This window comes from Anolis carolinensis, chromosome 1 (genome assembly GCF_035594765.1).
Source record: "Anolis carolinensis isolate JA03-04 chromosome 1, rAnoCar3.1.pri, whole genome shotgun sequence".
NCBI classification, from domain to species: Eukaryota; Metazoa; Chordata; class Lepidosauria; order Squamata; family Dactyloidae; genus Anolis; species Anolis carolinensis.
Window position 1 is genome coordinate 191,169,668 of NC_085841.1, and position 21,700 is coordinate 191,191,367.

Here is a 21,700-nt window from a genome sequence, read left to right on the forward strand (position 1 = left end):
TAAAATAACATTTATTCGTTTAAAAATAAACTAATAAGATGGTATAGATCAAATAGGCTATAAGTAAAATATAAAACTCATCTGAAAGTAAAGTGAAATAGAAATAAAAGAAATAAAAACGTTTATTTTCTAAGGAAATGCACACTATACAATCAGACTATTATGTCAAAAATATAAAAGTGAATGTTGCAATTGGTCACCTTAGCACTGAATGGCCTTGCAGCTTCAAAGCCTTTGCTTACTGCCTGGGGGAATCCTTTGTTGGGAGGTCTTTGCTGGCCCTGATTGTTTCCTGTCTGGGATTCCCTTTACCGAGTGTTGTTCTTTATTTACTGTCCTGATTTTAGACTTTTAAAAATTGGTAACCAGATTTTGTTCATTTTCATGTTTTCCTCCTTTCTATTGAAATTGTCCCCATGTTTGTGGATTTCAATGGCTTCTCTGTGTAGTCTGACATGGTGGTTGTTAGAGTGATCCAACCTTTCTGTGTTCTCAAATAATACACAGCATGTTATTAAGGAAAACCATGGTGAGACAATGTACTGTATTTGTTTAATTTTAAAAAAAGGAAAATGCATTATATATATATTTTTTACTCCCTAAGCCCTGAAGCACGCTGCTTTCAACTTGGATTTATGGCAGTGTGGACTAGAATAATTTTTTTTTATTGAACCCAGTTCAAAGCAGATAATGTGGGATTTTCTGCTTTGATATTTTGGGTTATATGGCTGTGTGGAAGGGCCCCAAATCCCAGGATGTGATCCCAGGTTTTCTGTTTATCCTAGATTAAATGGCAGTGCGGACTCATATAATCCAGTTTGAAGCAGAAAACCTGAGATCAGATCCTGGGATATAGGGCCTGCCTGGAAGAGCTCTAAGGGCCCTTCCACACAGTCCTATATCCCAGAATATCAAGGTTGGAAAAGCCCACAATACCTGCTTTGAATTGGTTCATCTGTGTCCACACCGCCACATATTCCGGTTCAAAGCAGAAAATGTGGGATTTTATTCAAATGTGGAAGGGGCTCAAGGCACCTCTGCTGGAAACTAGATAACCCGCTTTCATCATCCTGTAAATCTATTGGTTTGCATCGTAGCCAATTGGGACTCAAGGCTGCACTATTCTTCCACCCTGTTGGCATAACTCTGCATCTGATTGGACGCTTGATTCTCAGCCCTTTCACGGTTCCGACGGGTTGAGTTCATGTTCTACTTCAGCCAGTAGGGGCCACTGTGGCAAGGTTGACTTCCGGTTTTTCTCTATGTCGGGGAAGAAGCCAACTTCCGGATTCAGATTAAGTTCCACCCAGTTAGAGGTAGGCTAGCCAGCAAATACCCTCAACTGGGCACATTGGAAGGTAAGCAGAGACAGTTGTGGTTAGTATTTGGATTGGTTCCCTCTAGAAGTGGATGTATGTGTCATAGGGCCCTTCCACACAGCCTTATATCCCAGAATATAAAGGCAGAAAATCCCATAATATCTGTTTTGAAACGGAATATATGACAGTGTAGACTCAGATAACCCATTTCAAAGCATGTATCGTGGAATTTTCTGCCTTGATATTCTGGGATATAAGGCTGTATGGAAGGGCCCCTATTGTACTGCTTCAATTCTCTGAGAGAGTGAAACTTGTCACTCTGCAACATAGAGAAACTTATATCATGAAAGCTCCTCCATCCAGTTACCAGAGAGAGAGAGAGAGAGAGGCCCTTTCCACACAGCTGATTAAAATCCCGCATTATCTGCTTTGAACTGGAATATATGGCAGTGTAGACTCAGATAACCCAGTTCAAAGCAGATATTGTCGGATTTTTTTGCCTTGATATCCTGGGTTATATGACTGTGCAGAAGGGACCCGACACCTCTAATTTTGGATCAGGCTGGGAGACCTAAATACCTTAAAGGCACTAGTGGGATTTAAACCTGATTCATAAATGAAGAAGAATAATAAATAAAGCTAAACATGGTCAGCCCTGATTAGAACTGAGATTCAAGATTGCTGTTGGGAATATGTCAGAAAGGAAGGAAATGACAACGCAACCTCTCAAATGAATCCTTGGCTAAGAAAAGCCTATGACATCCTTAGGATCTTTGTAAGTCGACAGGCAACTTGAAGGCACACACAAAACTGGCTATATCGTAAGATCTGAGTTAGTTGCAGCTGTATGGCTTCCCTGAGTTCAGTCACAGTGCACCATGGTGTAGAACAGGTTAGGTTCAATTAAACTAATATGGAATGAATGAGGGTTCTTGTGTAAAAAAAAAGTCAGCATAGTGTAGTGGTTTGCACCGTAGAGTTTGGGTGCATTCACATTTAGAATTAATACAGTTTGACACCACAACCATGGCTCAATGCTGTAATAATAATAATAATAATAATAATAATAATAATGATAATAAACTTTATATCTTGCCCCCTCTCCCCAAAGGGACTCGGGATGGCTCACAACACAAACACAACTAATATAATATCAAACAAAAAGCTGTAAATCAAAAACAAAACACAATACATTAAGGATAAAACAATAAATGTAGTTCAACATAGTTAAAACAGCTTGTGACCGTTAGACCTATCAGTATAAATATCAAACAGTTTAAAAAAATCTTCATATCATTTAAAAACATCAGGCATCCTATTCTCACTGACAGAAGCAGTAGAATCTGGTTTAAAATTTACTTCTTGAACAGCTGCATCTCCTTGTTTGCACTAGCCAATTTCAAATGCCTGCTTCCAGTGTAAGATTTTTAATTGTTTTCTGAATGCTGGTAAGGTGGGAGCTAATCTAATCTCCTTGGGCAGGGCATTTCAGAGATGGTGAGCCACCACCGAAAAGGCCCTCTCCCTCGTCCCCACCAACTACACTTGTGATGGTGGTGGGACCGAGAGGAGGTCCTCAGGGCTCGCACTGGTTCATAAGGCGATACACAGTCACGCAAATAGGTTGGACCCAAGCTGTGTATGCTGTGGGATCCTGAGAGTTGTAGTCTTTTGCCTTCTCTGCCAAAAAGTGTGGGTGCCTCACCAAATTACAACTCCTGTGATTCCATAGCATTAAGCCATTGTATTTAAAACGGTGCCTAACTGCAATAATTCTACTGTATAGATGCCTCCTTGGTCTCTAGGAAGCTGCGGATCAAATCTAGGCTTGCCCACAGGTTGACTCCTTGGTTAGTCATATTTTGCCTTACTAGAAAACAGTGGCAAACCCTCTCTGAACAAATATGGCCAAGAAAATATCATGACAGGGTCTCCAGAAGGTGGTTAGGCAAAGTCAAGGTTTTGCATTCACAAGATTTTCAAAAGGCATCTGAAATTTCCATGTCAGTAAGTTTACTTGACCGTTTAATTGCCTATGTGCATATCATTAGTTTTGGATAAAAAGTTTGCTGAAACATGCTGAACCTCTCCTTTTTGATGGTGTATGAACCTATCTATTATTTCCATATCTTTCTGGCTCTCGTACCATTTTTCTCTGAGAGTGATACTAAAGAATACATTGACTGAGATATGCCTATATTGGCTTCAGAGGGAAGGTTTTCTTCATTCTCACAGAAAACTCAGGTTGAGCAGCATGGCAGAGGAGGGACAAACATCAACTTTTGTTAAAAAATTCTTCTGAATGAAATACAATGGAGAGAACAAACACACTGACCCACTTTTATATCATTGTTGCTTGTTATAGAATTGTGATGTACCTCAGAATCATGGTTGTGCTTTTTTTGTGAAGTGTGATAATATAGTCTAAATATGGAAATAGAAAGATGAGATACAATTAATAATTATTTCATTCCCATTCTATCCCATATAGGTTTTTAATAACACAAAGAACTATACAACTTATTCAGATATGTGTCTGTTTGCAACACCTTCACAAAGACAACACTGTTTCCATGCTAATATGATAGACCCAGAAAAGATGAAAATATAAGCAAATTATATTTTTATCTTGTCATCTTTTAACTGTCTTCTTGTGGTTTTTAAAGTTGTTCACCTAGAATTTCATCTATAAATACTTTTTTTCCAAATAAGAGCTGTTATATATCAAGTGAGAATATTCAAGTAAACAAGTTAAACCTTCATGTGTGCCATTCTCTTGTATTTGTGCTGCAAGTAAGAAAGGATCCTTCCCTTTTAGAAGGACTTTGATCCCGTGAAAGATTTGCAGTAATAAGGGGAAAGGGCTCTAGAAGAAGATGATTGTGGTGCCCAATAACCCATAACTTCTGCAACTGCAGATAATGTCTTGAATTATTTATCGGCCTCAGGTTACCAAGCTGTCTGGGAGATAGTAAATAAGTCCTGAACACTCTTGAACACAAATCTGCTGTTCACGATCTCGAACAGGAAACGTGTCATATAAAAGGGAGCAGCTTGAATCTTTTGGGGTAAGTAGTATTTTTTGTAGCAGAAATGTGAATGAATGCTGTTAACTTTGTTATACAGTGGTCCCTTGTTATCTGCTGGGGTTTGGTTCCAGGACACTCTGTGGATGTCCAAACAAATGAATACTCAAGTCCCCTAATATACAATAGTAAAATGGAATCCTTGTAATGTTCTTTCCTTAACTGAAACAAAAGAGATGCACAATAGTCTACAAAATAGTATGAATGCCATACTTACGGATATTTTTGATTGTCCCATTGAGTTTCCTCTTTCCCCACTGATATTCTAAATCTGTCCTCTTTTCTTCTCAGATTTGGGAAAATATTTTCCATATATGAGAATTCACACATTCATAGTTTATTTCAAAACCAGTGTCTTTTATGAATTTGTATTTCCAGTTAAGTTTTAAAAAATTGATTCAAGTTTTAAAAAATTGATCTATATTTTTCATATACTGTATACACATTTTTGGTTGCACACTGTATTCAGAAAGGTAAGTACAGGTTGTGCACATTTTCCCTCTGAAATTTAGCAGAAATCTCAAGAAGATACTGATTTTCAAAGCAAGATACATTCTGCTCCATTTCCAATCTCTTGTTGTTGTGAGCCCTCAAGTCACTTCAGGCCTATAGCAACCCCAAGGGGAACCTAACAAGGCATTTTCCTGAAAACGTTTCTCAAAGGGGTGGGGGTTGTCATTTGAAAGTGCTAAACGGGAATTTCCTTAGAAAATGTTTGAAATTTGATTTTTTTTTCTTTTACTGCAATTTAAATATATGTTTTAAGTCTTAATAAATTTAGCTGTTGGCTTGGTATTTTTTTTTTGTTTCCTCTAAGTAGAAATATTATGTGATCAGTTCGAAACAGAATATAGTGAGAGCTTTTCTGGAATTTTGAGGTCAGGTGTCACCAATGGTCTTTTCAATGATTTTTTCCATTCTAAACCAGTGCTTGTAATGGATTGGATGGTGGTAAACAAATTATTCTTATTCCAGACCAAAGGATGGGGATTCAGGTTATGTTGAATGGATTTCTCCTGAAGACACAGGGCTGCAGTTTGGGTGCACTATTGAATTCTGCCCTGAGCCCAAAGGCCCAGCTTTCTGTGGTCCCAGGAGGGGTTTTGCACACTTAAGACTAGAATACCAACTGAGCCTATTTCTTGAAACATCTGATCAGGTCACAGTAATACATATCTTGGTTACTTTGATTTTGGGTTACTATGGCATACTCAAAAGTGAAAAAGTTCAGTTGGCCCCAAGAATTACACCCAGGCTATGGACAGAAGGAAGGTTACTGAGATTATATTATTCCTTTGTTAGAATATATTTCCACTAACTACCAATCTATTTCTGAGAATACGATAATTCAAAGTCTTCGTGTTAAATCTATAAAACTCTGAATGACTTCCGTCCATGGAGTTTGAAAGACACTGTTTTCCTGTATGAGCCTTTCTGGGCTTTTAGCTCTTCAGAATTGACTGAAAGCATTTTAAAGCATGTGCTGTTTTGTTGTTAATCTTTTGTCTTTTAATGGATTTGCTTAAAAGGTTTTAGTTCTATGAGTACCATATAAACTCTTAAATGGTCAACCTCATGTATAAGTTAAGGTCAGGTTTTGAGGCCAAAATTACAGATATTGAATACATTGAGGTCATTTCACAGAGAGGGAAAACCACAAGTGCACCACAGAAGCCAGGTGCCTCTAGCTACCATCCCCATTTCTCCACAGAACCATTTATGAGTAGAGAGACTAAAGGGAGTCAGTGCCTTTTTTCAGTTTTCCCAGGACAGACTAAATTGTTTTATATTGTTTTTTTCTCCATTCTACTCAGAAAGGGGCATGTTTTGTTGTTGTTATTGAGAATAGGTTTTTAAAATTATTAGATACATGGAGGTGTGGAAGCTTGGAGTAGGGGAGCAGAAAAACGAATAAACAGAGTTCCAGGGATGTTTGCTGAGGTTTTCCTATAGAAACCTGAAAAACTGAAACATTTTCAATGATAAAATATTTTATTTTAGAATGATGAATGATAGAATCATGGTGGTGCACTACATTAGTTTAATGATCCTTAGCAATATTGCAGTACTGTTGTATAGCACTGCATTGGAATGAAGGACAATGACATTGTGCTTATCATTGAAAAAAAGAAGGCTGTTCACTCCAAGCAGCCTATTTCTCCGAAGCTGGCTTTCAGAATTGTAGCGGCCATAGCACCTGTGGTTTTGCAAGCCTAGAATTTTTCTTCCTAGAAAGTTTTAGTCTAAGGACATCCCTCTCCATATTGCTACTGGGGAAAGAATGCAATTATTTGTCCATTAGCAGCCACTGAATATTCTACCAATCTCTGTAGACTGCATCTGCAGTCCTTTTTTCCTTCATACAGACACCTTATTATTGTGCTGTATATTGCTGTCTGATGTTTACTCTCTCAAACTGATTTCTGGGCTCACTGAAAACTCTGGAAAGTATTATTCAGATGTTTCAGAGGTTATAGCATCTTTAGGTATTTGGTTCAAAATTCAGCCTGGGTTATTGCCAAACATAGCCATCCTACACCACAGTGCAAGGGCCCCACCAGACATTACCTCTGATTCTTTTTTTCTTTTTGCCTCCTTGAAATATTTGGCTGCTGGATTTACATTGAAACAGTCTGTTTTACCGACAGAAAATGGTATGTGCAGTCCCAGAGAGGAAGCAAAGAGCCATATAATACAGAGGAAGAACCTTATTGCTTTAGGTGTGTAATACTCTCAACAGTGGAGATTGACATGATTTGTGAAAAGTATGGACAGCTCCTAGCATGAGGTGTAGGCTGTGGGATTTACGTTCTTTTCTCTTTCCCTGCACTGGAGATGGAAAACAGTCCTCCCTGCTTTTTCCCAATTCTTCTGGGGTTTTTTTTTCTGTCTCCCCCCCCCCCCCCTCCATTTTTCCATTTTTTTTCTAGACTTTCCCATCTCTACTCTGCACACATTTTCCCCTGCCAATCTTCTTTGAAGGATCCCCTAAATCGTCAAATTAAATTTGGGAGTTGAGTTGGAGAAATCTTTCTGCCTATAGAATTCATTCTGTTGATAGATATTAGAACTCTTAAAATATTTCTGTTTTTGCAGCAGTTTCCAGCACCAGATCATCTATGTCCAACTGGAGTATATCCAGTAGCGCAAACCAGAAAAAGCGAATCAATGCATCACGGCAGGGAAACCTGATTGCTTTAGGTATGTCACAAACATTTCCATTGTCCTGAAACATACATATCGATAATTTCACTTTGGGGTTTGGGGACATATTTTGTGTCATTCTGAAAGATTCAAAGGAGATTCATATATAGAGGATGCCCAGTAGTCTGCAGGAAACAATGCAAATGAGAATTCTGTATTGCTTTGCTTTTCTAATCTTGAAGAATTCCTTTGTATGACTTATCTAAGCCTTATACTGAGCCCATTCCCTCCCTTGAGAAGGAACATTATGTGAACAGTATACAACCGGAAGTCACACACAAGGGACCAACTGGTCTGTTTCAAGTATACACTGTGTTCTTAAGATGAGCATTGCCAAGACCCTAGTGCAGAGATTCTGAAAGTGTGGGTTGATGCCAAATGGGCTCCCCTTGGCTCAAGGTGAGGGTCATGAAAGGATTCTGTCCCCCCTCCCCACACATAGAGTAGGAGTGGCAGCAGCAGCGACTTCTATCAAAGGAGGAAAAGAAAAAACCAAAAGTTGAGCCCAAACTGCTAACCATCCGATTTTCTAAAAAAGTTGTCTTACCATCTGATATTCCAAAAAAGTTTGATTTCTACACTTATTTTATATGCCTATATATCTGGGGTCACATAAAAAGTTTTTGAGCAAAAAGGAGTTGCAAGTTGAAAAAGCTTAAGAAGCTCTGCCCTACTGAACATATTCTAATAATTTCCATGGGCATCTGTGGGACTTACTTGTTATTAAGAGATAAGGCAGCATGGTCTATAAGACTGAATACATGTCAGAGATACGTAATGAATTAATCCAAGTCTATTGGTCTGTTGTCTTCAGGTCATGCGGCAGCTTTGAATGAACATAACATTGATGTGTTTCATCCCCATGGACATGAATATGTTGAGAGTACAAGCCAGGAGACAATCAGCCCTCAACTACAAAGGAGCACCATGTCTCCTTCAGGTGGGTAGAAGTGTTGTAAGTTTTGTAAATCCTGAATCTGCAGAAAATGAAACTTTTCCCATAAAAGATGCTTCAAGGAAGAGGTTTTCCTCTCAAAGCTAACTTTTGAATCAAGAACGGTTGTGGCTCAAGGGAATAGGTCTAGTATGTGCTTTGCAAATGATGAGTGCACATTGAAGCCCTGTCACATGTTTGTTTCCTCAGAACTAAGTCCCATTTGCTTTTAGGTGTAGATTGCTTCTATATTAGCAAGCACGGCATAGAAGTCAAATATTTCAGGAAAGCTGCTCGTTTGAGAGGATGTGTGTTCTTTACCTCTTTTTATTTCAGGGAGAAATTGTGTTCATGTACCCACTCATACAGCAGTCAGAGTGCAATTTTTCACATTTTTTACTTCTTAGGACACTGTTTCCTTCACAAATACTGTGTTGTTTGTGGGTAAATAATGGAAATTGCACCAATACATTACTCCTCTGTTACAGACCAAAAAATATATTGAGCAAAAATACCTGTAGACCACAATTAGTATGGTCTTTTAAGATATTATAGAATGGTAGATACCATGTTCAAGTCAAATTCAAATTTATTTATTACAGTCGATGACCAGCAACAGAAAATGTACAAGCGTCATTATAGCGTAGAAACGTATACAATTAGATATTAAGAAACACAGTGAAGAACAAGGTTAAAACACAGTATTGAATATGGTAGTTAAAACTGTATAAAACATTTATGTGCTAAAATGGCAAAGGTAAATGCTGAAGAAAATATTAAAATCTTCTAAAATGTTCAGGTCAGTCAAATGAGCTGAGGTGGACTTTCCCCCCATTGAGTCACTAGAGTTGTTAAAATCAAAAACGTTACCCAGTTGGAATCTAGAAGTACAAGCCTCTGATCCCTATCTGTAGCACTGATGGTAGATCGAGAAATGAATTCCAGAGGTTTGTCTTAGATCCCAAGAAGTACAAATTAAAACAAAATCATTGACATTTATCCATGGAAGCACAGATCTAGCTGAGTTATAGGAGAGAGAGACTGCTCTTGGATCTTGACTTTCCTGAGAAATGATGGAAGAGCAAAAGAATACAAGCATGTACTGAGCAAACTGAGATAGGTCTGAGAATCTGCTCTTTTGGAAATACAATAGAGTCTCGCTTATCCAATGTTCTGGATTATCCAATGCAATCTGCCTCTTAGTAGTCAATGTTTTTGTAGTCAATGTTTTCAATACATTGTGATGTTTTGGTGCTAAATTTGTAAATACAGTAATTGCTACATAACGTTACTGGGTATTGAACTGCCTTTTCTGTCGATTTGTTGTAAAACATGTTTTGGTGCTTAATTTGTAAAATCATAACGTAATTTGATGTTTAATAGGCTTTTCCTTAATCCCTCCTTATTATCCAACATTTTCACTTATTTATTTATTTGCAGCATTTATATTCCGCCCTTCTCACCCCGAAGGGGACTCAGGGCGGATCACATTACACATATTAGGCAAACATTCAATGCCTTTTAACATAGGACAAAGACAAACAACAACATAGCTCCGAGCGGGCCTCGAACTTATGACCTCCTGGTCAGTTATTCATAGCAGTTAATTGCACTGGCTTGCTCTCCCGTCTGCGCCACAGCCCCGGGCTGTTTATGTTGGATAAGTGGGACTCTACTGTATTAAGAACAGCAGCCTCTTCTGGCAGAGATACGTAACTATCAATTGCTGTTGACAGGTAGTTGACAGCTGAATTGTATGCAAATGGTTTAGAAATAAATCCAAGACATAGATGCTGAATATTTAGTACTTTAAAATATATCTCATAATAGCAAAGACTTAGGCTGATCATAAGTGAAGAACTTGCGGAACAACATATGTGTGGATGTTTCTGTTCAGTACAAGCAGCCCACAGTCATTCTGTGGTCTGCAACAGTATTGTTTTACTCTTGTTTCTTTAGAACAATTGCCAGACCTTTCAAGCTTGGAAACAAGTGATAACAGAAGCCAAGAATCTGTCTCCAGGCGCTTATCAGTAGTATCAGAATTCCCATTGCAACGAAAGCAACTATTCAATCTCTTCGATCTCATCCCAGGATTGGAAGCTTGTGAAATTCATCAGGGACTTTACAGTAAACGCAGTAAGGCAACAAATTGAAAGCTAAATGCATGACTTCTCAATTTTAAAGAGAAATAGAGTTTTAGAGAGATTTACCTTGGCAATGTAAAAAATGTGAGACTGTCAGTAGAGAGCTGTTCATTTGCAGATTCTGTCTTTCTAAGCGGGAGATTGGAGGAGGTGATGTCAGAACTAATTTGTGGTTGGATATTTGTAAACTGTTGCATTTTCCTCATGTTTGTCCAGATTTAACAAACACTTAGATGTATTTATAAAGGCAGTGATAGTGGCTCAGACAGGGATAATGGTTACCTTTGGCTCATGGGAGCTCCACTTTAAACCCTCTACATGTAAACAGGCAGGATATTTTTTTAATCAGTTGTGGCAACAAAGCAAGTTGTTAAGTACTGGGCAAAGGAATATTATGTCTTAACTGTTACATAGCATCTTTGTAATTGTTCACTCAGAAGGAGGTCTCAAGTCCCTTCCACACAGCCATATAACACAGAATATCAAAGCAGAAAATCCCACAATATCTGCTTTGAACTGGGTTATCTGAGTCCACACTGCTATATATTCCAATTCAAAGGAGAAAATGTGGGATTTTATTCAGCTGTGTGGAAGGGCCTCAGTTGGTCTGTAGTATAAAGTTATAGTCACAATCCCTTTTATTGTGTTACCAACACATTGTTGTGCATATGCAAATGAAAACCTAAAATGAAAGCAGATTTTCTGTATTAAGGTAGAATATGAAGTAGTGCTGACTGTTTTTGTTTTGTTTTTTTTGCTGAGGAATTCCAGATTTCCTGGCAATATTATGTTCTTTCAGAAGAAAGGATTTGCCCCTTTTTACTGAATTTTACTGAAAGAACACAGCCCCAACAATTATTTTTTTTGGTGTCTTGATTTTTGGGCCTGTTTCTGGGGTATTTTACCCCTGCACTTTATAGGATTGATACATATTCAGTTATTTTATATTTGCTGTTTTACTCAGTTTTAATTAGTATGACTTTATATGATGATTTATTTATTTTGGTTGTAAGTTTATTTTGTTGCTGTCTTATTGCCATGTACTTGTTATACTTTGTGCATGTTGCTCCATTTAGTGCTTTTAAGAGATGGTGGCGGGATACAAATAAAGTTTATTATTACTATTATTTGGGGTGCTTATTCAGAAAATTGCATTGAATAGACTGTATCAGCTCTAGTTTCTTAGATATGGTTATCATGGTTTTCCGTGGCCAAGCAAATGACTGGTATATGGCATATGTTCTGTATCTCAAAAACTAGAGCTGATAGGGAGGAACTGGTGCAATTTTTGGAAATAGCAGGTCAAATATACCCAGAAACACGTCTTACATTTGTGGCACCAAAATGTGTGTTGGGCCATCTGATTTGATATGTTTTTATATATTTTAAATGTATTTATGTGATTGTATTTTATTGTATATTGCTGGGATTGGTCCCCATGTGAGCCACCCCAAATCCCTTCGGGGAGATGGGGCGAGATATAAGAATTAAGTTATTATTATAAATTATTATTATTATTTGATGGACACCTATGCATTTTGTCCCATTTTTACTGATGTATGTATGTATTTATTTATTTATTAGCATATGCAATGATTCAATACAGTAATGTTGCATCAGCGATCTTTGCCAAAAACAGACTCAACGGTTATGAATATCCTTTTGGGAATCATCTGCTTGTTACTTTTATTGAAGATGAAACTGATGAAACTAAGTGAGTACCAAACAATAAGTAGGGTTGGATAAGTTTGGTAATCATGAGGGGCAATTGTTTTAAGGGAATTGTGTAAAAAAGAAAAGTACAAAGAAATAAAAATGTGTGGTTATTTACTAATGTTAATTGGAACGTAGTTGCTGAATCCTTTAAGCTGCAGCACATTTGATTATTGTGTTTAAACGCCAAATTAAGGTGACTTGAAGAGAAAAGAAAAATTATATGTAAGGAAAAATGGGATTTCCCTTGGTTTCTCTCTGGGTGTTACATGAAGCTAAATTTTGAATATCGTTGTATGACAACATTCCATTCTCACAGAAGTAGCAAAACTTTGGGCATTGGGTCACATGTAGGCCTAAAGACTGTCTTGTGGACCCCAAGGGCTATTTCATTTCAGTGCAAGCAAACTCGCCCTGTTTGGGAGTAGTGAGACATAAAAAAGACAAAAATCATACCATTTGACAGGCAGAATATAGCAAGTAGAGAGAATCAATTGAACCAGCGGCAGTATACAATAACAGCAATATTGGAAGCCATTGATTCCCCCCCTCCAATCATTGAAAGGGTGTACTTCACTAATAACACAAGGTAATAAAATTTGAAAAAAGTTCCTGGTTTGGAAGTGTTATTTCCTGTTTCATTGTGCAGTACTTATTTTGAAAGTAGTTGTTATACTCCAGAAATTATGTTGAATTGGTTCAGACTCAATTAGATATTCATTGAAATATTATAGCAAAATGTGCTGCAAGAATGTCCCACCAAAACAAAGTTTTTGCAGTTTAATAAAACTTTTCTGTGTTTTATAATAGAACCAATTAGGAAATGACAGCTATAACCCAGGAACAAAAATCATGTTACATAGTGTAATTGAATTGGAAAGCAGCCTGAAAAGTGTCGATGATAGACAACGTTATCTTGCTGTAATTGTAATTTTCCAGACTTGTGTAATAAAGCCCTAAAACAAACTACCTCCCAACAATTCAGAACAAAACCAAACTTAAACATGCCATCTTTGCTCTATAAGGGACAAAGGGGACTTTGCAATATCTTCAGCTCCCTACTCCAAAGCTCTTTTAGGCTTGGGAAGTGTTTCAGAAAGCTGGAAGTGACTTGCATCTTGTTTTGAAGTAAGGCTTCTCCTGAAGAATGGGGGTTGAATTCAGAGGTAAATGCCCAATGCAGCAGTATGTATCAAGCGTTCCGTTAGTTCCTCTCTTTATAATAATAGCCATGTTTCTTCAATTGTAAGATGCCATTGATTGTAAGACGCACCCTAAATTCAGTACCATCACCAAAAATAAGATACAGCTGCGATTCTAAGACTCTCCCAATTTTTAGAGATGTTTATATAGGAAAACAGTACATTTTAGAATTTAAGAAATACGATACCTTCCATAGTACATCCCAGAAACCATTCTGTGGGCGCAGATTACCTTTATCTGTTGGATTACATTAGAATTCATATGAAGTATGAAAATATCCCTAAGCTTGGTCAGCATAAATGTTTTCATCTACTTGGATGGGGGGGGTAAGCTGTATTTTGTTTTAAATCATCATGCCAGTCACCTAGAGTCCCACAGTGGAAGAAAGATGTAATACAAATAAATAAGTAAATATCTTTGTCTAATACAATTGAGTAGTGTTAGGATATACATATACAGCATTTATTTTTAAAATAGTATTCTAATTTTGTCCTGGGCTACAGTCTCTTCGAAGAAATGGCAACAGAACTGGTGAATTCAGAGATGTTATCAGTAATATGGAAAGACAATTCAGTTCTTCAGCTTCTGGGCTTCTCTGTAAGGACGTCTGATATTTGTACATTCTAGAAATAAGTGTTGAGTCTTGTTTGTCTCTCTCTCTCTCTCTCTCTCTCGCTCACACACACACACACACACACACACACACACACACTATATATATATATATATATATATATATATATATATATTCACTAATCAAAGTCCCTCTGGGGAGATGGAGCAGTATACAAATAAAGCTTGTTTATTATTATTTCTAAATAGTCTATGTGTGTTTGATTGTTTCTTTTAAAATACTCCCCATGATAATAATCAATAAGTAATTGGCTCATTAGGCTCTCAGGGAGCGGAGTGAACTGTCAAAATGCCAGAAAAGAAAGGTCAAAAAACTCTCACAAATGGCCAAAAATCCAGTTCTGATTGTCAAAAATTGTGTTTTGTATATTTTCAGCTTTAAAGGGTACCGCTGCACCCTATTTAAAAGGTAAATTTCCTTTCTCGGAGAGGCAGTTCACATCTTTTTAAAATCAGAAGAATTAAAGTCTCAATGGTCTACAAAAACAGCCTTGATATGAGGCACACTGTGCCCATCTCTCTTTTGAATGAAGAATTAATGCTCTTCATCATCCTTTATAACCCATTTTCCTCTTCCCTTCTCATCCTTTGTCAGGATAACTTTAATAGCTAAAGATTTTGGATCATGAGTTTACCCATAGGTGGTTGTATTTATAACTAAGACTGGTTGGAGAGAAGCCATGTTCCTGTGGCTATCTGTGTGGATAGCTGATCCATCAGTATACAGTGCTATAAATATTTGGGGCTTGGCCTGTACTGTGCCTTCTGCCTCCCTGCCCACCTCCACTCTGTTTGGCAGCTGCATCTACGGAGATCCTTGTACACAGGCACATATGTGCAGTCTGCTTCCATGTGTAAAAAGTTATAGATTGAAGGTTGTTGGTTGGGATTTGTTTGCTGGGAAAGCAGCATAATATCGTTTAACAAAAATTGAGTGCTTATGCAGAATTACACATTATAAATGGGAACAGATGTCCAAAGGATCCCTAAACTACAGAGCAAAATCACCATTAGAACAAATAGCAGTCTTTTGGAGATCAGGATTAGATGATGGGGCAGATAATAAACACAAACTTAATGTGAATCAGTGATATTCCTCTGTAAGAGCACAGTCTCTCTTTCTCTCCCTGTCTTAGCAAGGAGAGGGAAGCAATAATTCTGTTGGGTCACTTGTTTTATGACTCATCAGATATATAAATAGATTGAACCAACTTTTATTCTTTTCTCCAACATTCTAAATTTGTTCTTTGGCTTGTTTGCTTATGTTACTCCTGCCTTGTTAGAACAAGCTATATTTTTAAACACTAGAGAAATAAACCACTTTGGAAACATTTAAGATGCCTAGAAACTCTGATACATGCTAGCGGTGGGAAGAATATGATTAGACTGATATCTAAGCACCTGCACTGTCAATTAGACAGCACATAGGATTTCAGCAGTCTTGATTGTAGTTTCCTTTCTGTCTCAAGGAGCCCCCGATTCCACCCCGTATCCAAACAGACGCTGAACTTCCTTCAAGCAAAAGGAGAGCTCCTCCTGACTCTCCTGTGCGGGAAAGTCTTCTCATCATATTTGACCCTCACCCCTTACCTCCAGATGTCTTGGACAATGTATTAAGGTGAGATTGACTTCAATAAAAAAGCAAACCTGCTCAGAATGGATGTGCCTGATTTGAAACCTAAAAAGAAAATAATTGTAGATTGTGAAGAACTGCAGTTGTATGAAACTGCAGTTTGTCTGGAAGAGAAAGGAATATACATTGGTGGAAAACGACTACAACAATTGACTTGGGGCATTGCAGATGATGCTTTTGATTTTATTTGTTGAAATGCTTGTATGTTAGATTTCGAGAAGCATTTTCCCACATCCATTCCAAGTCAAATAGTGACTGTCTCTACAAGTAGAACCTGACTAGTTAAAAATAAAATCATGGTTTTGGCTTTATTCTAAGAGCAAAATTTTAGAATCCATAAATAAAACCTTTAATTGATTGACATTAGCATAAAGTTTTGTGAGTAGATCCACTTTCCACAGATGCATGAAACATACTTAATATTTTTTGGGAACCCACAGAAGTAATGGTGTAACACAAAGCTGTTTTACAAGTGCAAAAATAAAACACTTCATCCTGTGTTGTATGTAACTCTCTAACTATATTTGTCCTGGATTTTTTTGTTTCAGTCGATTTGGAAATTTTATAAAAGTTTACCTTATTCCTGGGAAAAACATGGGTCATGCCATGTTTGCTGACAGAGCCAGTGCTAGTGATGCCATAGCAGTGTTACATGGGAAGACTGTGAATGATGTGAAGCTGAAGGTGACACTATCTTATTTGCCTATGGAGAAGACCACAAAACCCTAAAGGATGTTGTGACCAAACAGGTAAATATCTTGGCATTTGCATACACTACACTTAGACCTTTATCTGTCTTTAATGGTTTCTGAGCTGGTCTTTCTCTCTTCCATTCCTTCATTGAATCCAGAATAAGGAGGGTTTACGTTAATGAATTTAGCCCCCTGTCCTCACTAGAATCATATACATGTTGAGCCTCTCTTAGTAGGAAAACTGAAAGTTTCCAAAAACTGATTTCCCCCTATCAGACACCCACTTCTGAGTTTTTCCTCTGTAAAAATTGACTGAGAAAAGAGAAGAGGAGGAGAGGGAAGACTGAGGTTCTTGTAGCTCTGCTCTCACAAGACCCCTATAATAGGAGATATCTCAAGTCCCCCCCCCCCCCCCCCGATGTTGGCAAACTTCCTGCCCTTTTAGGAGAGCAGCCCATGTAGCTGGGAAGAAAGGGAAAAATCCAAGGAAAGTAGCCCACTGCCAGCATCACTGCAACAATCCCTAATTTGGAATTTATAATGCTAATCTTAACCTGAACTAGATCCCACTTTAGATTTTTATCAGTGGAAAAGCAAAAAATGCTTTGAATATGTTTTAATGGTTTTTAACTGATTTTTTAAAATGCTGTTTATATTTAATTCTGTTTTAATGTTTGCATATTTGTATATCGTAAATTGCATACTAATGCTTTTATGTTAAGCTGCTTTGAGTCCCTTTTGTGAGAGATAAAATGGGGCATAAATAATGATATTTTTATTGTGTCAGAAGTGACTTGAGAACATATTGCAAGTCGCTTCTGGTGTGAGAGAATTGGCTGTCTACAGAGATGTTGCCCAGGGGACACCCAGATGTATTACCATCCTGCTGGGAGACTTTTCTCATGTCCCCTGAGGCTAGAGCTGACAGATGGGAGCTCACCCCATCTCGTGGATTCGAACCAGTAATCTTCATGTCAGTAACACAACCTTTAGGTCAGCAGTCCAGTCGGCACAAGGGTTTAACCCATTGCACTACCGCGGCTTCATAATAATACATATACATACATACATACCTCTGGGCAAAGAATCGACAGAAAGAAGGGGCATTTTTCCGTGAGAAATGAACCTGCATGTTTTAAATCATGGTTCTTCTCCATTTTCTTATTTAAGACAAAAATTGTCTAAAAGTTTTTCTCTCCTGCTATGTTCAGCCTGACATTGCCAGCCCATGTAAGCAAAAGCATTGGAGCTCAATCTGGTGCATGATCACTAGGAAGCTCCACTATTTTTGACATGCCTTTGACTGACTACCATCAGTGTGTGTCTGTTGTCCCCCAAAGCAAACACTGCCTGTTATTTCCACAGCTCACTAAAGAAATCAGTTAATCTGCTGGAATTTCCCTAGTAGGGCATAATATCCAAAGCATCTCTCCCTGAGAGCCTCACCCAACTGAGAATCTGTGAGCAGTCCCTCATGGCTGAGAAGGCAAGGAAAAGTTCAAGCAGTTACACAGCTGTGACTTTTACTTCCTTCCTAGCTATGAATGCTACTTTCTTCAAAGGGCAGAAAGCGTGATGACAGCTCGGGAAGTATCTGGGATGTTTGTTTTTTACAGGAGTCGTGGCCTCCCTCTCCTTCCCTCTTTATTGCTGATAGGAGCAAGGCCTTTTTGAGAAAAAACTCAGTGGGTGCTAGATGTGTGACTAACCCTCTTTCCCCCCACACACATCCTACATTCACTGTGTGTATGAAAATACAGGTATTCTAGAATGTCAAAGAATCCAAAATGTATCTGATCCCAAGCATTTCAGATATCGGAGATCCATCCTGTATGAGATTTAGTGAAGGATTTCTTTTTCTGTAAAGGTTTGTTGATCGATAGGAGAGGTCAACAACACACAACATTTAATGGTAGATAGAACCAGAATCTAAAGTTGTGTGATGTTTCTCAGAGGCATAAAAGTCTTTCTGGGCTATTAAAGCCTCTCCTCTCTTTGCTGGCATACTTTTCCGTCTATTTCAGCTTCTCCTTGTTTTTCTGCCCTCTTTGTTAAAAAAAAGGGTGAATGTACTGAGATTTCCCATGTCTTGGTTTCATAGCGAGGATTTAATTTCTAATGTATGAGCCTAGTGTACGTTTTAATCCAGGTTGAGCATCTCTTATCTAAAATGCTTGCAACCAGAAGTGTTTTTGATTTTTTTTCAAAAAATATATATCTGTATTTGCATAGGCATACATAATGAAATATTTTGCAGTGGGACTTAAGTCCAAATTTGACATTCATGTCTGTTTCATATACATATAGCCTGGAGGGAATGTGTGTTCAATGAACCATCCGAAAGCCAGGTTATTTTTAAACATGATTTTTCAAACTTTCTGGAATTCAGATCCTCATGGTTTTTTAATATATATATATATATATGGTCATGAAATGTATTAATGGGGGGAAAAGAAATGGTGGGAACTAACTCTCTTCCTAGCTGTATGCATATTTCTGACAGTAGTCATAGAAACGTCTATATTCAAATAGAAAACAAACTGAAATCTGTCCAAAATACATTAAACATGGATAAATGATGGCTCACAGGGTTGTTATAGCTGCTGTGTTAGGGGCTTTTAGGAAGTGTGTGGGATTGAGCAGAAAAGAGATGAGTTGTCAAGCCACAGCTGCCTTTAGCTCTGTAGCACTTTGTTTTCATAGCAGCACATGTTTGGGGAAGTCATATCACAAACAGAACTGCTAATCTTAAAAATAACAAAAATAAAGTGAAAATAAATCTATCTCTCATCAGATGAATAAAGATGTATTTCTCATATGTTTTTAATGATTATGGCCTACAGAGGAAAGAAACTTTTTGTGCTTCCTTCGCAGGATGGGGCTGCATTCTTATTCTAACTTGCCAGTGAGTCCCTTTGCAGTATACTGCCTGCTTAATGTAGCAAAGATGCTTTCTTTTCTCGCTGCTGAAAATCTCCAGGGAATGAACATGTTCTGCCTGCTATATATTTCATATCTGTTGACCTTTATTGGAGGTGGTAATTGAAAAAATCCCTTTGGAGAACTGTTCACATTTTAAAGATACCCGAGATGAAAGAACACGAGAGAGATGGCATAGCCTAAAAGTGGTACTGTTTATTTAATGCTTATCTGAGCATCTTGAGAGAAAAATAGCATTTGAGCAGTTCTGGGCTGGAAAGAAAGAACGGCATCCTAGAGTAAAGTGTTTCTGCCGAATTTTGTTAGATTCCTACTTATACTTGTGAAGACTGTATGGAAATTATTGATATACCTCAATCTTCCTGCCAGGACACTCTTTCTGGTCCAGTAGAGAATGCAAAGAACCAGGAATGTAAGGGGGAAATGGATTAGTTCTGGTCCACGAACTATAGTGCAAGGTTAATGGAAATCTTCTTGCAACTGCGGAGGCTTGTGTTACAGTGCAGGGCACTCCGTGAGCAGGAAAGGTACAAAGCTGTGGCACATACACTTTTGTTTCAGGCAAAATTGCCTTTGTTTAAAAATAGCATATGTGTGCATTCTCTCCTAGTCAACCATTAGTGCTTTAGGAAGGCAGTCCTCCCTGCCCTTGGTTTTCCATGTACATATTTGGCAAGCATCTAATATTTAGTGAGATTTGTCAGAGGTTCCAAGGAAAGGCATCATAAACTGTTCAAGTTTAGTCTCTTTAATATTTTGAAGCTGGAAAGTTCTAGAAATCAGAGCAACTTTGAGAATGGGGAGAGAAGTTTGGTGAGTAGTTCAGATCACAAGTTGGGACAGTCTCCATTGTGATGAGAGTATGTGACTATTGTTGGAAATAACTTTTTAATACATGTATTTTCACCTTTCTGAAACTGTTTGCATTTTTTTCTACAGAACAAATTCATCGGGAGCCACAGCAAATGGTCTGAAAATGTGCTTGGAATTGTATTGTGGTGGATTTGCAGAGCTCTGTGGCAAGCTTTTTAAAAAAATCAATGTAGAGTTTTGAATTTTTGTATAAAACAAAAATATTTTATATAATTAAAAAAATGAATATAACATTTCTTGTAATTATTCAATCCAGACTTTAGTAAATAAGATATGTCTGAAATTTGCTGTTGGCTGAAATTATGCCTTGTTAGCAAATTCTAACAAAAGAGTTTAAATATCAACAGAGGCCAGGGTGAAATTATATCAATCAGTAAAGGTTACTGTATGTCAGACATCTCATGATAGGATGTGGTGCACTGGAAAAGCTTGGTAAAATGGAAAGTGGTAGGAAAAGAGGAAGACCGCACTTCAATTAAATTGATTCAATGAAGGAAGCCAGAGCCCCGAGTTTGCAAGACATGAGCAGAGCAGTGGATGACTGGAGCTCTTGAAAGTTGCTCATTCATAGTTACCTACAATTGAAACTGAATTGACAGGATGTAGCAACCTAGCAATAAGGTGACTGATTTTGGTGAACCAGGGATACGCTTTTTTGCCATGTTGGGCCCCATCAGGATTAGAAAGCGCCTCCAAAATCAAAACTATGAATGGTTGGGCACCCTTTACTATTTTTTAAATTAATTTGGACAGTGAAGGATTTAAGAGGAATACATATAATTGTATTTATAGCTGATGACAGTTGGCTGCCCATATCCACAGAGTCTACAACCACAGATTCAACCATCCACATGACTTGAACACATTTTTTAAAATCCAAAAAGCAAACTCTGAATCTGCCATTTTATGTAAGAGGCACTGTTTTGCTGCATCATTCCATATAATGGGGCTTGAGCACGCATGGATTTTGGTATCCAAAGTTGGTCCTGGAACCCAAACTGTGACAGATATAAAAAGTCCACTATATTTCTTTTTGGTAATTATTTTTATGTACAGTCTTGTTACGTTTATACTTGCATTATACCCTCTTGTGCTTTATGTTAATTTAATATCTTTTCTAGATTTGTATTTTCATATTCCTCTATCATTAGACACTCCTGCCAATTTGAAGAGGAAAATGAGTAAAAGAAAGGCAAAGCCAAGATAATTAGACGCATTCAAAAAGCAGCAACAAATACAAATAGCAGTAGCAGCATCAAGGTATTTAGCACTTGATTAAGGGTGTTCAGGGCCCCATAAAAGTTTATGTAAACTCCAGTTAAT

The 21,700-nt window shown here is 37.7% G+C and overlaps 1 protein-coding gene across 4 annotated transcripts; it reads left to right on the top strand.

Moving 5' to 3' along the window:
- The first annotated feature begins 1,208 nt into the window (after nucleotides 1–1,208).
- Nucleotides 1,209–20,608, top strand: LOC100559548 (RNA-binding protein 45). Of its 4 annotated transcripts, none has more exons than XM_062962923.1 (11): nucleotides 1,209–1,358; nucleotides 4,268–4,387; nucleotides 7,054–7,125; nucleotides 7,502–7,606; nucleotides 8,424–8,549; nucleotides 10,503–10,682; nucleotides 12,275–12,404; nucleotides 14,110–14,203; nucleotides 15,709–15,857; nucleotides 16,421–16,621; nucleotides 20,444–20,608. In XM_062962923.1, exons 3-10 carry the CDS (start codon nucleotides 7,062–7,064, stop codon nucleotides 16,599–16,601), a joined length of 1,029 nt encoding a protein of 342 aa, XP_062818993.1. In that variant the 5' UTR covers nucleotides 1,209–1,358; nucleotides 4,268–4,387; nucleotides 7,054–7,061; the 3' UTR covers nucleotides 16,602–16,621; nucleotides 20,444–20,608. The 4 variants fall into 4 exon arrangements, with proteins under 4 accessions (XP_062818993.1, XP_062818994.1, XP_062818995.1 ...); XM_062962924.1 differs by having other exon boundaries at nucleotides 7,505–7,606; XM_062962925.1 differs by lacking the exon at nucleotides 7,054–7,125.
- The last annotated feature ends 1,092 nt before the right edge of the window (nucleotides 20,609–21,700 follow it).

What these genes read in the sequence shown, in the direction of transcription:
- LOC100559548 (XM_062962923.1), top strand. Translation starts at nt 7,062, where the DNA reads ATGTGCAGTCCCAGAGAGGAAGCAAAGAGCCATATAATACAGAGGAAG. An exon ending in GAGCACCATGTCTCCTTCAG is followed by an intron (nt 8,550 to 10,502) that starts GTGGGTAGAAGT and finishes TTGTTTCTTTAG; the next exon opens with AACAATTGCCAGACCTTTCA. An exon ending in GGGACTTTACAGTAAACGCA is followed by an intron (nt 10,683 to 12,274) that starts GTAAGGCAACAA and finishes TTTATTTATTAG; the next exon opens with CATATGCAATGATTCAATAC.